At 45.4% G+C, this 16,346-nt stretch overlaps 1 protein-coding gene across 1 annotated transcript in view; it reads right to left on the reverse strand.

Moving 5' to 3' along the window:
- Positions 1-16,346, reverse strand: part of Myo1h (myosin IH) — a 50,863-nt gene that overhangs the window by 24,506 nt on the left and 10,011 nt on the right. Inside the window, exons 6-13 of the mRNA XM_013520313.1 lie at positions 14,434-14,532; positions 13,268-13,381; positions 12,913-12,984; positions 12,273-12,392; positions 9,938-10,005; positions 8,792-8,897; positions 8,439-8,519; positions 5,656-5,747 (exon numbers count right to left, since the gene is read on the reverse strand). Coding sequence (XP_013375767.1) covers positions 5,656-5,747; positions 8,439-8,519; positions 8,792-8,897; positions 9,938-10,005; positions 12,273-12,392; positions 12,913-12,984; positions 13,268-13,381; positions 14,434-14,532 — 752 coding nt within the window. The remainder of the gene's footprint in view (positions 1-5,655; positions 5,748-8,438; positions 8,520-8,791; positions 8,898-9,937; positions 10,006-12,272; positions 12,393-12,912; positions 12,985-13,267; positions 13,382-14,433; positions 14,533-16,346) is intronic.

Genomic DNA, 16,346 nt, shown 5'->3' on the forward strand with positions numbered 1-16,346 from the left:
GATACTGGGAATTGGCTCCGGGGCCTTTGTGCTAAGCTCCCTCCCCAGCCTTTTTTATTTTTTGAGATAGAGTCTTGCCAAGTCACTAAGTTGGGCTCGAATTTGTGATCCTCCTTCCTCAGCCTCCCAGAGTGTTGGAATTACAGGTATGCACCACTACACCTGGTTTCATAATTTTTAAGTAACGTATTTTTGAGATGTAACATATGTTGGCAGCACACGTACAGCTCAATGAATTTTTGCAAACCAAACATACCCATGTAACCTGCATCCAAATCAAGAGACAATAGTACTTGTTCCTGAGCACTGTCTCACCTGAGTCCTTCTCGTCACAACCTGACCACTAATCACAGAGATGAGTTTTACTTCATTCTATACTTGAGAGACATTGTATTAGGAATATATGCTCAAACACAGGAGCAATTAGTTCTTGTGTGTGGTAAGCTTACTACCACTAAGCTACATTCCCAGCCCTCAAAATCAGGTCCTTATGATGCCAGAACTGTGTTTTTTCTTTTTTTTTTTTTTTTTGGTGCTGGGAACTAAATCAGACCCTCACACACCAAGTGCATGCTCTACAACTGATGCACACCCCTAGGCCAGAGCATATGTTCTTAAATTTCCTCTTCAGTAATTAAGTTAAATTTCTAATTTCTCTTCTAGGATGCTTTAAATACTCTATATCTTGATCTGGATGATAATTACACCAGTACATACAAAGATAAAATTTCTCTGAGTTGTACATTTCAGATCTACATTCATTACATAAAAAATACACATGTAAGAGAGACTATTTCCTGCCCAAAATGTAACGATAATTGACTAAAACAAGATACAAAATCTTAAAACAATCTTACTTGGAATCCATTTGAGTTTTATCTCTACTAACAATAGTATGCATGTACATTACAATGGCAAGCAGAAACATCAAAATGATACCCAGGGACAGATCAGGATCACTCCCAGAATATTAGGCCATGATCTCTGGTGGTCTAGGGCTTATATGAGATAAGCAAGCAGGAAGTACGGAAGCAGAATGGCTTGTCAATTGGGGATTGTTTTATACACTGTGCATCACAGTGACCAGCCATTTCTAAGAGACAGGAGCAACTGGAACTGGAAAAGGAACTATTACCTGGGCAACTAACAAACTGAAGTATACTGGCTGGAGGGGGGCGCATTTTTTGCTACATCCTCCCACCTTTGGTTTCCCTGGCAAATCTTTAGTAGGCATGTCACACATGATCTTCTGAGACAAGGCCCAAATAGAAGTAGTAACATTAGGGTTGTCAGTGGCCCTAGCCAAGGTCCCCAATATTGTCTTATTACAGAGTTTCCCCCTAAGTTTCTTTTTAGGAAGAGACATAATTTAGGCCTATCTGTTTTATAACATTACTCTGGAAAGGTAGTGAGGAAGTTAAGCTGATCAAGGAGAGTGTCCAGTGTGTCTTCGATGCTCATCAAATCTTGGTCAAGTATTTGACTGATTGTTCTGTTCTCTTGGGGCAACTGTCTACAGAGTTTAAGGCAAAAAACACAGCTAGCAGGGGTGGGGAACCAAGGACCAGGATAAGCAGAATCCAGATCAATTAACAAAAATCACAGCTAGCAAGGGGTCAGGAAAGAAAGGACTGGGGTAAGCAGCCCAAAAAGACACAAAAATCAAGGGGAATAGGTATGGAACAATCCTGTGAATGATGTCCTGAGGCTTCAGCCATGCATGGACTGGTCAGCATCCAGAGCAGGGCTTTGAGTGCATTGTCTCTTCAGAGTGAGCCTTGAAGGAGCTGTCCAGGGAAATTCTCCAGCAGATCTAAGGCTGGATTTCTGAAGCTTGTAGAGGTAGTTAATATGTACCTGGGCTATATGTGTGTGCAGAAATGTGTACAGATATATATATATAGCTGGTCTTTTAACTGGTTACCAGCTGTTTCTGTAGGGTTACGTTTTATTTTTGTGTAATCTATCCATATATCTTTAAATAGGGAGAGTCCATTACAATGCATGAGGTCAGGGCCAGTGACACAGATGCTGAAGCCTGAGCTGGCTATAGAGGTTCAGGTGCCAGCACCGTGGCTTGAGCTGTCACAACAAACAGTGGAGGTAGGTCTGGCTCTGATCCTCCAGGAATACTAGTTAAGGTTTTCCTGGTTGGGGCTGATGTTTCTGTCAATTGAATCCCTGGAGGGGGCTCTGGACTGGATTATTTTGCATCATTGCTGGCAGGTTTCCAAACAGCAGCAGGAGGCAGTTTGCTGTACAGATCATCCATTAAGGAGAGTTTTGGCCAAAATAGTTTTGTCTAAGGTGACCACAGCACATCTAGCCTGTTGGACTTCATCCCTAACAGAGCTACTTCTATCTGTAAACAGGGTGCACTTGTTAGGTTTTTGGTGCAGAAGAAGAAACACACAGAGCGGGAAGAAGGCCTTTACTCTGGACCCAGAGAGGAGAGGATTGCATGTAGCACAGGGCTCCTCTGAGGTAGACAAAAGAGGCTGGGGGTTTATGAGGACTCTGGCTGGAGGCGGAACTTGAGGGGCAGGCACAGTGACGTGTTAGGAGTTGATTGGGGCTTCCCTCTCGCGTGTTGGGAGGGTAAAAGGAAGTTGTGTTCAGGGCTGGACGGGAACCTATCAGCACTCAGCATCTGTCAGGGGGTCTATCTTTTAGAACACTTGATCCCAGTACAGCATGTGGCACCTGGACAGTTAGGTCTCAGTCTAAGGTGAGCTTTTCAGCTTTCTAGATCAGAAGGACAGTGGCTATTAGAGCGTGGAGGCAAGGTGGGGAGGCAGCCCGTAGTGACCAAATCCAAGTATCTGCACAGGTAGACCACTCACTGCTCTCAGGGGCTGACAGTGAGTACACATCATTGCTTTTGTGAACTCAAAGATCCAGACTTTATAGGAACTAGCAGCTCTAAGAAATGTGCAGTTTCTTTCTTATAAACAGTTCCTGCCAGATGTTGTAGCAGAGCTTTTGCGCCTTTCCAGCAGGCAGCTTGGGTGTCATCAATCAAGTGCAGTGAAAAGGAAACAAGTTTTTGAATCTCTGGAAGGTTGAGACCAGGTCAGTTGGCTTTTGAGTCCAGAACTGGGGTCTTTGTGAAGAAGGGCTGGCTGACAGGGGCCAACCAAAGGCAGAAGAAGGCATTTTTTAGGTCCACACAGGTCTGCCAGCAGCCTGTGGGTGGCAGAAGACTGAGGCAACATACACAGAGGGCAATTGTGGTGGCACTGGCAGCTCGGAGATCTTGAAATGGCTTTATAAGCAGGAGAGGTGTATTTCAGCAGTGCGGTTTTGAAAACTATGGATGTGTGGTTGAATTTCTAGCCGAGTCAGCTGTGGCATGGGATATTGTTTGATGCAGGTGGGGATTGCCCCAGGTTGGAGTTTACAGTGACAACTGTGGAGCACAAAGGGACAGAGAAACAGGCTGTCTCAGAGTGGCCAAATCTGTTGTCAGAGCCTCCCTGAAAATAGTGGGAGAATTCCCCAACCCTTATGGCAACTGAGTAACAGCCCAAAAAAGGTGCATGGGTTGGGAACTGCAGAATGTAAGGTGGTAGCTGCGCTGTTGACAGTACGGAGATCAGCATGATTAGCAGTCCATCAGGCTGATATGTGGCTGGATACCTGTTTGTGTTTCCTGTGACATCTGACAGCAACGGGGGTCGAGGTGAGGTGGCATGGTTGATGGCCAGACCCAGAGGTGAGTCTTTAGTATGTACCTCGGGGAGGAGAGTTTCCAGAACTTCACGACTGCAGTTATCTGTTTCAGGCTGATGCAAGCATCATCTTTCTCTCAGGGAACAGTCAAAGTTGAAAGTGCAGGGTTAAATGAGAGGGAGGCTGACTGGCTTGGTGTGATGTCCTTCCAGCTGGTAAGTTCATGCCTGGTAGAAGGGGTGAGAGACAAGGGTCCCGGTTGCCCTGGTGATGGTAACTTTTTGATAGAGGGAACTTTTGAAGGCAGAGAGGTCTGTTTCATTGTCTACCAGGAAAGTCACAGGTTTGCCCCTGACTTTTGCAATGACTGCAGGCTCTCAGGGCCCAATTTCACAGAGTCTTATCTATTCAGGCATGACAGGGTGCAACTCATTTGTCAGGGGGGACAGTTTAATTTTTCCTCAGTCGAAATGTGGAACTCAGAAGGAATTGTTGCAATCATTTTGGGTGGGTGTTAGACGACGCCATCTGACCAGGATAGGTGTGGAAGGCTCTGGAGGGAGGGCCTCTGTGGTCAGATGCAGGCAACAGCTAGCTGGAACCAGTTCAATTGGCTGGAAGTAGATGAGTCAAGAGCAGGGAGTAAAGCTGTAGGTGTTGGCAGCAACTGGGGTGGCCGACGATTGTGCCAAGGCAGAATTCTCAGGAAGAGTGGCCCCCTTTTTCCTTTTTTTTTCTTTGAGATGCATGGAGAAGTTTGGTTTCATTTTTAACTCTGCAAAAGCCCCTTTCCCTGCAGTCAGGGACTGTGGGTTTTAACTAACTAGTTCCCATTCTATCTCCCTACAGTGACGTTGTGCACCCTTGAATAGTGGTGCAACAGACAACGGGTGGGTGCCCTCAGAGAGAGACCATTCAGATGCCCATCTGGCCAATCCCCTTGAAGGGACATAATTGCAACTTAGCTAAGGAGGGTGTGAGGCCTCCATTATGCTATATGTCGATTACCATGGAACCGCAGGTGAGGGCCCCATCAGCCACTGTGACCACTGCTTCCCAGTCTTAGTGCACAGATGGAGCAACCTATTGCCTACACTGTCCATTCCACTCATTCACACAATCATTCAGCAGGCACTCGGAGGTTAAATGTTCCAACGCCCCCTTCCCTTGAGGGTGGCCTTAGCTAAGAGGAGTTGATCAAGCTCTTCTTCTCAAGCTGAGCAGGACTGACAGACTAACTGGGGTGCCCCTGGAGGTCTTACCAGAAGCAGGTAGGCAGGCAGGCAGGCAGACAGACTGACAGGCAGACAGACAGACTGACAGACAGACTGACTGACAGACAGACAGATTGTGTCCTCCTCCCTTTGGGAGCCACTGAGCGGGTCTGATGTGAGCCGCTTAAGCAGGGAACCAGGAATCCTCCTCCAGACTTCTGAGGGGACTCAAGAAATCTCTAGGGTATTCCTTCTCACTGGGACCTGGAGAAGTTCTTGCTCCATCCATGAAGGCCACAACCACTGACCAAAGAGGTCACCATGGTCAGTCTACCTGGCTGACGCATCAGATGCAAAGGCAAGCAGAAACACCAAAATGACACCCAGGATTTGGAGGCAGATTTATTTGTGTTGATGGGCACTGATAGGGATCATTCCCAGAATATCAGACCCCGATCTCCAGTGATAAGCAAGCAGGAAGTACAGAGGCAGAGTGGCTTGTCATTTGGGGTTTGGTTTACACAATGTGCATCATAGTGACCAGCCGTTTCTAAGAGACAGAAGCAACCAGAAGTGGAACAGGAACTGTTACCTGGGCACCTAACAAACTGAAGTATACTGGCTGTAGGGGGAAGAGGGAGTTTCTGCTACAACATGAGTTGGTATATCATCATGATATTGTTAGGTATGAAGAAATAGTTATACTTTGAGGCACAAATCAAAGAGCACAGGGACCCTCCCTCAGCAGCCTGTCAAATGAAGCACTTACGTCTGGAAGTGTGCGTGCTTGCCCACTTTCTCTTCTAGTTTCTCCAAGAAACTCAAGTCTGTAGCAGGACCAGGGCGGATGCATTCTTCATCCTTCAGAAGAGAAAAGAGACTTCTTGATCAAATCCAAATTTAAATGCTTCTGCCAGCAGTGGCAAAAGGTCCTGGACTAAAATGCTGGCATCTTTCATGAGTTCAGGAGAGCCGCTGGGGAGGAAAGGGCTCCCTACGACACATGTTCAGCTTCCTAGATCTGTGCCAGGGGGCATCAGAGGGAAAGAAAACTCCATGAACAGTCAACTTTCCCAGACCTCTGACTCATGTATTTTCGAAGTTTTCCCTCAGTTGCCAAGGATTCCCCCAGTTGCCATGGATCCCCCCAGTTGCCATGGCTACTATACTTAAAGATTCAACCTCACTTTCTCTTAACCAGTCATTACTAACCAACAAGAGCCACATGCACGTAGACCCCTTGCACTAGGACCAAAGTCTTCCTGGAAAGTAGGCTATAAAACCTATGGAGACTGACTTTTCATATTTCATAAGCTGTGCCTGTTTCCTCCATCTAGTCCACAACGACACCACTTAATTGACCACCTTGAAAAATTATAAATAAATCAACCCTCTAGCTTTTGTTAAAAAAACAGCAGAGGTCTGAGTCACAGGTTGATGAGACAACTTATATGCAGTGCATTTCCACGTGGAAACCAAATGCAGCAGGCGTTTATTATTAACATGTTTTGAAGGCCAAGAGTAGCAAGCCACGAGGACGCCGAGTGGCTGTGGGCCAGCTTACGTCGCCCAGTGCTTCCAGGAACATGTCCTCTCCCAAGATGTCCACATGCTGCTCTCACCACCTCGAGGTCTCTGCTCAAATGCCACCTTCTCAGAGAGTGCCTCCAACCTTTCCTAAAATGGAGCCCCATCCTCACTTCCTGCCCAAAGAATCTTCCTTTTCCACTTTTTCTCAGTAGCACATTCTATACATTTCCCTCAGTAGGCTGCCTGCTGTTTGGCTCTCAAAGTAAGAACTTAAAAGCTCCCTGAGGGTGGGAGTTTGCATCTGTCTTCCTTACGGCTGTGCCCCAAAGCACAAGGTACAATTCTGGTACAGAATAAGCCCAAAATAAGCATCTGTGGGATGAACAGAGGGTGAATGCTTGCCACAGGCCAGGCGTAGTTCCATGCACTCTGAGTGTATGATCTCCCCTGGGCCCCGCAGCTCCTCTCTGAGCAGCGCTGCTATCCCTGCACCCATTCAAAGGTGAGAATGGAGCGCAGAGAGGTTAAGCCCCCTGGCTAATGTTACACAGGTGATGCTCACGTTTGTAACAACAACCGTCACCACCCTTCATGTCCCTGCCGTGCTTTAGTATGCTGGGTTCTCAGGGTAGCTGGTGGCTGTGAAGGGGTATGATGAGGTCAGGAGGGAAAAGGGACCAACTATTTTCACTACTAGGGAGGAAAACAGTGGCGTTGATAACCCCAACGGACAAGCAAGGTAATAATTTCTTGTTTGCCTTTAGAATATATTTTAAACATTGATATTGAATTCAATCAATTGTGGATTTGAGGACACTGATATTCTCATAAACTGCAATAGTTCAAAACACAATCACAAGCCCATTCCAAGGAGCCTCATCTCCAATTCAACTGACATTTTTTGCAAAGCCTCCCCTTGTGTGTGCCGGCTTGCTGGGTGTACTAAGCGTGAGAGCAGCCCCTCTCCAATGGCCACTGTGTTCCTCCACTCTCTGTTATTATAACAAAATGCCTGAGGCTGGGAACTTGGTAAAGAAGAGGTTTAGTTAGCTCCCAGTTCTGCAGGTCTAAGGGTAGGGTGCCAGCCACTACTCAGCTCTGGATGGCATCCCAGTGGCACAGGAAGCCAAAGAAAGGCTGGGGAGGGGTCAGGCCTGTGGCTATTATTATTATTACTACTACTATTATTATTTTAATTTATTATTATTATTAATTATTATTATTTTGGTTCTGGGAATTGAATACAGGGTCTTCACACTGAGTTACACCCTAACGCCTTTATTACTTTTTATTTGAGACAGGTTCTCCAGCTAAGTCACCACGTTGCTGAGCCTAGGCTGGAATTTGCAACTCTCCTGATTCAGCCTTCCACAATGCTGGGATTACTGGCATGCACACCACACCCAGCCAGATTTGCTCTTTTTGTAGCAACCTTCTCAAGGTGCTTCCTGGGTGTACTAAGCGTGAGAGCAGCCCCTCTCCAATGGCCACTGTGTTTCTCCACTCTCTGTTATTACAACAAAATGCCTGAGAATGGAACTAACCAGAATCCTGCAAGAACTACATCCATTCCTTTTGAAGACAGCACCCCCAACGATCTAATCGTTTCCCATTAAGTCTTCTCTCTTAAAGGTTTCTCCACATGCCAGCATCACCACGCTGAACCCCAAATTCCCTACGTGAGAACCCTTGGGGGAGCAAGCCATATCCAGACACAGCGGCCACCAAACGGTTGCCTAACCTGGGTCCCCAGGCCTATGGAACGGAAGACAGACCTGCACACTTATGCTTCAGAGGTTGTTCTTGCTGCCCCATGGGCTATAATTTAGGCCTAAGCATCTCCAAGGGAGGAGAAAGCTCCACATAGAGTTCCAAGCAAGAGCTCAGCAAGAAAGCTCAGTGTGCGCCCTTCAGTACCCTCCTGGGCCCCAGTCAGCCCTGCTGAAGCCTGGAAGAAGTTCTTCCCCATGCTGTGAACACCTGCCGGGCAACTGGGCTCTAGGTCAACATTTGTTTTCTCACCAGAATGGATATAATTCCTTTGTGTCTCTCTTCTACCAAGTCGCAGATGATCTTGTTGTTGAAGTACTGAATCGGCTCCCACTAAAATGACAAAGAGGAAGGCATTCTCCACGAAGAGGGTAAACGAGCATGAAGGACACTGCTTTCCAAACGATTTTCTAAACGTTTGTTTTCAAAATCTGATCTTGATACCTAATTTTTTAAAGAAGAGCCTTTCTATCAAAATAAGCAGACGGGACTGAAAAATAGTCCTTCACGCTGATCGGGAGCACTACCAGGGAAACAAGATTGCTCAAGGGAACGTCTCCGGCCAGATTAAGTAATCAAACAAGGAGCAAACGTCAGAATGTTACCTCGATGCCTTCCGTTTCGTACTCGGCCTGCTCTGCTTTCAGAGTCCGCTCTATTAATAGCTGCTGGAGTTTCTCATTGCAGTAATTTATACAGAACTGCTCAAAACTAGAGATGCAAGGGGATGAAATAGCGGGAAGTATGCAAATGGGCCAGTTCTCCAAAATTGCATTCATTTACATTTTTTAAGGATGATTTGTAATAAAGAAAAAAACACAGTTGTTATTAGTAAGATAATCTACTAAATAAATTGGGAGAGTGAAGTTGAAATATGTTCACTTTTTTTTTTTTTTTCAGTACCAAAGATTGAACCCAGGACTCTTGCACTGGGCTACATCCTCAGCCCTTTTTTATTTTGTATTTTGAGACAAGGTCTTGCTAAGTCACTGAGTTGCCCAGGTTGGGCTAGAACTTGGGATCCTCTTGCCTCGGTCTCCCAGAAGGCTGGGATTAGAGGTGTGCGCCACCACACTGGGCTTCTGTTCACTTTTTAAGTGGTTATTCCACTTCCAGAACAGGCTGTGCACGAGGAGCTGGAGAATTTCTAGGGGTAGGAAAATCAGTTTCGGTAACATTAACCCATATCTCAATTGCCCTGAGAATACTTACAGGCGGCACTTGGGGCTTCGGTGTTTATCCCAGGATGACTCCCAGATCACAGTCCCAGCCTTGCCCTCAGAGTTTTCCATGAAAACTTTTCCATTCTTTTCACATTGCTCTACTATATGGATAGTCTTTGGAAACAAAAAACTTTATTCTATTTATAGAATTTGGTTTTAGTAGTGGCATTTCTCTTTATAAGATACAGTAATCCTGCCGGGCGTGATGGCGCACACCTGTAATCCCAGCACTTGGGAGGCTGAGGCTGGAGGATTGTTGCAAGTTCGAGACCAGCCTGGGCTACAAAGTGAACTGAAGGCCAGCCTGAACTGCATAGTGAGACTCTGTCTCAAAAAGACAAAAATAAATAAATAAATATAAAATACAGTAATTCTTCATCACTGCAAGTTAGATGAATGCTGGCCACAAGTGGCACTTTTTTTATTTTTCCTAAACAGGAAATGGGATGACTTATAGATGACTTAAACTTTGACTGAAACCACGAAGCAGGGGCAAAGGACGGGCGGGTGGAACATGGCCAAACTCACCCGTTCTTGTCGAAGACTTCGAACCCATAGATATCCAGCAATCCAATCACAGTTTTTTGGGTGCAATCCTAGTCAAACAACACACAGCAGGAGTGATGAGTGTGCTGGCGCTCGGACGTTGTGCATGTGTCTAAGCCCCTGAGGGCTGGCATGTTGAAATTTAACCCCACGGTGAGGTGTCCAGTGGAGGGAAATTTAATTCACCTATGCAGTTTGTAGGTGATTAGGGGATTGGGTGAGATCATCAGAAAACAGCCCCATGATCTGATCCTGGCACTTTACAAGAAGAGAGACAAGAAGACGCGAGGACGTGTGCTCCCTGTCCCCTGTCATGTGCTGTCCTGCGCTGCCTCAGGGTTCTGCTAGCAAGAAGGGCATTGTCACTGCACACTCTCCACCCTCCAGAACCATGTGCTAACTGTGTCTCTTTTCCTCAGAAAGTCACCCAGCTTCCAACATGTCATTATAGTAACAGGAAATGGACTCATTCATTAGGGTTATTTTTAAACTTTGTGACACTCAAAACCTTATGACTTCCCCCAAAGCTGTCACTTGGTTTTTTCCTCCACAGTGGCTCACAGGATAACCTTCAGGGGCCTGAGGCCTGCCTCAGTCCCACTGCGGCTTTCCTATCTGTCACCTGGGTAGTGACACCTTCCCCTCCTGATTCATGTCTTTGTTTCAGATCTCTTTAGCTGGCAAAGCCCACATTCAGTCTAAAAAGAGAAGAGGGAAAGATGGATCAACAGGCAAGGGGCTGCTCATCCAGAAGATGGGACAGGCAGTGTGGGTGTCATTTCACAGGGACCAAGTGCTGTCAGGCAAGGACGGATACTGAACGATCATGCTATGCTTGTGCTGTGTCTCCCAGAAGTCCATATGTTAGAAACCTCACCCCAAATTCATATGCCCTTTGTGTTTGGAGGTGGGGCTTTTGAGGCAGTAAGGGTTAGACGAGGTCATGAGGGTGGCACCCCCATCATGGCATTGGTGGCTTTATAAGAAAAAGAAGGGAGGCCTGAGCTAACACATGCTGTGTCCCTGCTCCTCCAGAATCCTAAGCTAAATAAACTTTTCCTTTTTCTAGTGCTAGGGATGGAACCCAGGACCTCACACATACTAGACAAGGCTGTACCACTGGGCCATACTCCCAGCCAGTTTTATTTTTTTATTTTGAAGCAAGGTCTTGCTAAGTTTCCCAGGCTGGGCTAGAACTTGAGATCCTCCTGCCTCAGCCTCCTGAGTAGCTGGGATTACAACTGAGTGTTACTGCAATCCAGCAACTTCTACTTTGTATAAATTACCCCGTTTATGGCATTTGGTTATAGCAACAAAAAATGAACTAAGACAAATAATGTGCTTTTTTTTTTTTTTAAAGAGTCACAGTGGACTCTTTTGTGTGAGTGTTCAGAGTGGCTGCTTCCCTGGGTCTGTCCTTCACATCTTCTGTCTATGAGTTTTGCCACCTCCTCATGCATAAGAGTCATTTCCTCAATGTGTAGCTTCAAATAAACTCTCTTTTATTCAAAGAATTCTGCTTAAAAAGGAAACATGATCCAAGCATGAGTTCGAGAGGCTAGTTATGGATTTAATGACACATTAAAATATACATGGTTAGCCTGATATGGTGGTGTACACCTGTAATTTCAGCTACTTGGGAGGCTGAGGCAGGAGAATACCAAGTCTGAGGCCAATCTGGGCAATTTAGTGAGACCCTGTCTCAAAATAAAAAGTAAGAAAGGGTGGGGAACTACAAATACAAAATAAAAAAGCCTAAAGATATAGGTCAGTGCCACCTGGCTTTAACCCCCAATACCATAAAAAATGTGAATAAAACATACTCCTGTTAAAAATTCCTGTGTACGCCGAAAACCACCCACCAATCACACCACAAATACTGTGCACACCATGCATTGGGACATGCCACATGTGTCAACTGGTGTGCATTCCCGGGAGCTCACTGCATGGGAGACACTGGAAATGTGGACATGAAAGACATCACCTCCCATATACCTGTAACCCTAGCACACTTGGAGGCTGAGGCAGGAGGATTGCAAGTTTGAGCCCAGCTTGAGCAATTTAGCAACACAGCAAAACCCTGTCTCAAAATTAAAACTGAAGAGAGGGCTGGGGGTGTAGCTCAATGCAAAGGCCCCGTGTTCGGTGCTCAGTATGGCCAAACCAACCAATCAACCAACCGACAAACAAGCCTAAGACACCATGCCTGCCCATGAGGAGCATGTAGTCCAGGCTCACAAATTCTTAAATCGACCAGGATGGTGACAGAACATTACCATACACTGCAAGAGCAAGTCATCCAAAATGCCTGACCGACCTTGTTAACTAGGGAGGAATTGATTTTGTTGACCAGCCACGTGAATGTCCTTCCGTAAACAGCCTTAGCCATCGCATCCCTGGCGTACACAGAGAGTTCGAGTGTCAGCGGGCATATGACCTGCGGAGAAGGACCAGGTGCGTGGGTACGGAAGGAAGAGGAGTCCCCCAAGTTCTCAAGCTGGGCTTTCATGATGACTAAGCAGAGGTCATGGCTGGGGGAGACGCCATGCTTGACTGCACTGGTCACCCAGGAGGTATTTCTCCTGTGGCTGTGGTGTCCCAGGTTGAGATATATATGGAACTTTAAGTTAGTTGTGGGATGGTGGGGGCAGGCTCCTCCTTCCACGGGTCTTGCGACCGAAAGATGAAGTTAGCTGGATGAGCGCGGGGAACAGTTTTCCAACAGGAGGAACAGCAAGTGCAAAGACTCCATGGAGGGAGGAGGCGGTCAGTCTGATCAGGAAGTTCCAGCAGTGTGTGGTGGTGATGGCCATGGGAGAAGAGGCAGGAGACCCTGTGGGAGCCGGGCCCTTTAGGGCATGGAGGGCCAGGTTCAAGGGCGTGGCTTCCCTGAAGGCTACCACCATGCTGTTAGCCGAGGGAGGCAGCCATGGTGGGGAGGCAGCTGCCATTTTTACCTGCTCTGTTTTGGCTTCAATCTTCCTGTGGGTGAGAGCTTCCAGAAGAACCGAAGGGTAGACCCCAAGGAGCTGAACAAAAGGGATCCGAGGTATCATTCAGGGACTTGGTTTTACTTACTCAGTGATAATGAGGCTGTGGGGTCCCCAGACCTCGGTGATGAGTCCTGACGGTGACCCCGTGCTTTGAGGCACAATGGACCTGGCTAGATCAGCCAGTGCTCGCAAAGCCTCCTGGCCAGCGTCACTGAAAAACGTGGAGCTGGCCATCTACACCTAACTGTGGGTGTCCAGGGGCCTCGGTACCCTCTCCTGGCCCCTGGACTCCCTCTGGCCCTTCCAAAGGGAACATCACCTTGGCGATCCACTTGATCTCGTGGGTGTCCGGGATGGCGGCACAGCCTTGGTCATCTTCTTGAAAACAAACGTTCCCCAGGTGTAGGACACTGGCAATAATCCCAAAGAGATTCTAGGAACATGGAATACAGTCAGGCTGAGGACAGGAGGACAGGGAAGGAAGACAGCAGCCACCTCACTGATAAATGGAATCAGCAGAGACGCCGGAAGGAAAACCCCTCTCTCCGGAACTCCAGCTGCATCTCTCAGAACCAAGGCCTCCGCCTCCCCCAGAGAGTGGCTCCCTACTCACTTCCAACAGCAAGGGAAGGGGAAGGGCCTTCCCAGAGGCCCCATTCAGTCTCCAGCATTAAATATTTTTATTTTCACATCTCAAAAATATAAATGACTGTATTTATTTTTCATACAATGAACCACTTTTGTAAAATATGTAGTGAAAATATTTTATAAAATAAACCCCATAGCTGGGTGTGGTGGCGCACGCCTGTAATCCCAGCACTCAGGAGGCTGAGGCAGGAGGATCGTTAGGAGTTCGAGACCAGCCTGGGCTACAAAGTGAGCTCAAGGCCAGCCTGAATTGCATAGCGAGACCCTGTCTCAAAAAATATGTTAAAAATAAATAAATAAATAAATAAACCCCATAAGTAAACTCCTTAGTTCTCAAAAGACCATGACCTTAGGTACAAAGCATATATTTTAAACTATATTCTGGTTCCTGAAATATTAATAGTTTAACAATTAAAAGAGAGAGAGATGTAAGAACAAAATGTTTATTAAGCCTACAAATTTGCGCCCATTTATTCTAAAACAGAAGTGTAACTAAACAATAATGCCATAATTGTATGAGATCTAAATTGTTGAGACTGGACTTAATTTGGAGGAATAATCACAGCAGCTCCTCCTTGTACACATACTGGAAAAAATTAAGCTTGACACAAAAATACAAAATCCTCAGTTATTATTTGAATTTAAATAAGCAATGATAAGTTTTTAAGTCCTTTTTTTGTCCATATGCAATATTAGGCTTTACTAAAAAATTATCTGGAATGCGTATATAACTGAATGTCCTCTAATTTCGTTTGCTGAGTTTGATAACCCTACAATACAAACTCCAAGCTTCCAGGATTTTTTCCTTAGTTCCACAGAGAACCCCAGGAGCCTTACCTCAAGGTCACCTTCTGTAAAATCAATGACAGAAAAGGCATTGCAAACAGTTTTCCAGTCGTTCTTGTCATTAGTAGATAATTCTTTGGCACAGTGACCCTGAGATAAAATTGGTTCACTTACTTTAAGGACAGTTAAGCATGCGCACACGTATTGTAAATAAAACTGTTTTTCTCCACAAGCATGCAAAAGCTGGTTCTATAATGCACTGGATTATAAACACATAGGTTTACTCTGGCTAGCACATGATAATTTGCCAACTTCTGGCTTCTCCAAATTTATTTGGAGTTTTATTTTTAATCTCTGTTCTGAGAAAACTTATACAGTTATATAGTAGCAGAATATATCTTTTTCTGTGTTGTTAGATATGTTTCCTTGTTATTTTTGCTAAATAAATCGAAACCTTGTGCTGTTGAAATAAGGAGGGAAATTCTGATGCTTAAATTCTGAAAATGGTCTCCACCCCCTTCAGGAATCTCTGCAGGACCAGATGGCGGGAGGCCTCAACCAAGGAAAGAGCAGACTGGCTTTTAGAGAAACACAGATTATATGGAAATGATCACCAGCAGAGATGTGACGAGACTTTTAAGTAAGTTGGAAGTTGTTTGCTAAACAAGTAACAGACGTATTGGCCTCACAATTTAAAGAGAAAAAAACGTTCTAGACAAATGTTTTTTATTATCTTGTGATACAGGGAGTTCCCAGCATCCTGATTATCTAAAGACTGTTATCTTAAAAGGTCTTTGTTGCACGGAGCACGTAAAGGCTTCATGCTGTGAAAATATTCACCAGGGAATCAGCTGGCCTAAAATTTACAGTATCACATGTCAGCCCTCCGTGTCCTCAATTTGAATTCCACATACTTCAATTCAACCATGGACTGAAAATGTTTGAAAAAATATGTCTGTACTAAACATGTGCAGGCTTTTTTCCTTATTATTATTCCCCAAACAATATAGCATAACAACTATCTACATAGCCTTTACATTGTATTATGTATATTAATACATTGTATTATGTATTATGTAAAATATACGGGAGGTGTAGAGGTTATATATAAATATTTTGCCATTTTGTTTGTTTATTGTGGTGCTGGGGCTTGAACCCAAGGATGCAGCACTGATGCTAGGGTTACATCCCTAACCATTTTTATTTTTTATTTTGAGGCGGGGTCTCACTAAGTAACTAAACTGTGCAGGTTGGGCTCAAACTTGCCATTTTCCTGCCTCAGCTTCCCAGAATGATGGGATTACAGGCATGCACTTCTATGCCTGGCTATTTGCCATTTTATATTAGTGTCTGGAGCATCTCTTAGATTTTGGTGTGCTAGAATCAAGCCCCTGTGGATACTGAGGGATGACCGTGTCCTTTCCCACACCAGCAACGCTTACTGCTGCCCCCTTAGAAGAAGGTTTGTGCAGGTCAGACCTTCTCTAACATCTCTGGACTGGCGACAATGCAGAATACTACAAAGTAAAGCCATACATTTTGCCAAAGTCATAGGACATTGTGAAATTGATTTAAAAAAAAAATCCAATACTGGAAAATTGCTAGAACTATTTCCAAAGCCAATGAGACATCAGGATTGGGCTGAACTAATGTGGCTAGAAATGCTCTAGAAGAATCAGGATATGGCATATTCCTGAAGAGAATGATTAGACTGTCCAGGGCCTAGAGAAGCCTTTGGGAAAATGATGCCCCCAAATATTTTTAGAAATTGATCCTCACTGATGATGCTTTGAAAATTCAAACGTGATGGAATCATACATATTTGTTGGAAAAATTGGGCCCCTAAAACAATAAATCAGCTGTGCATGGAGGAGCACACCTGTAATCCCAGCTACTCGGAAGGATGAGCCAGGAGGATCACAAGTTGGAACCAACCTGGGCAACTTAGTGAGACCCCGTATTAA

This window comes from Chinchilla lanigera, unplaced genomic scaffold (assembly GCF_000276665.1).
Source record: "Chinchilla lanigera isolate Chin_1 unplaced genomic scaffold, ChiLan1.0 scaffold00054, whole genome shotgun sequence".
Classification (NCBI taxonomy): domain Eukaryota; kingdom Metazoa; phylum Chordata; class Mammalia; order Rodentia; family Chinchillidae; genus Chinchilla; species Chinchilla lanigera.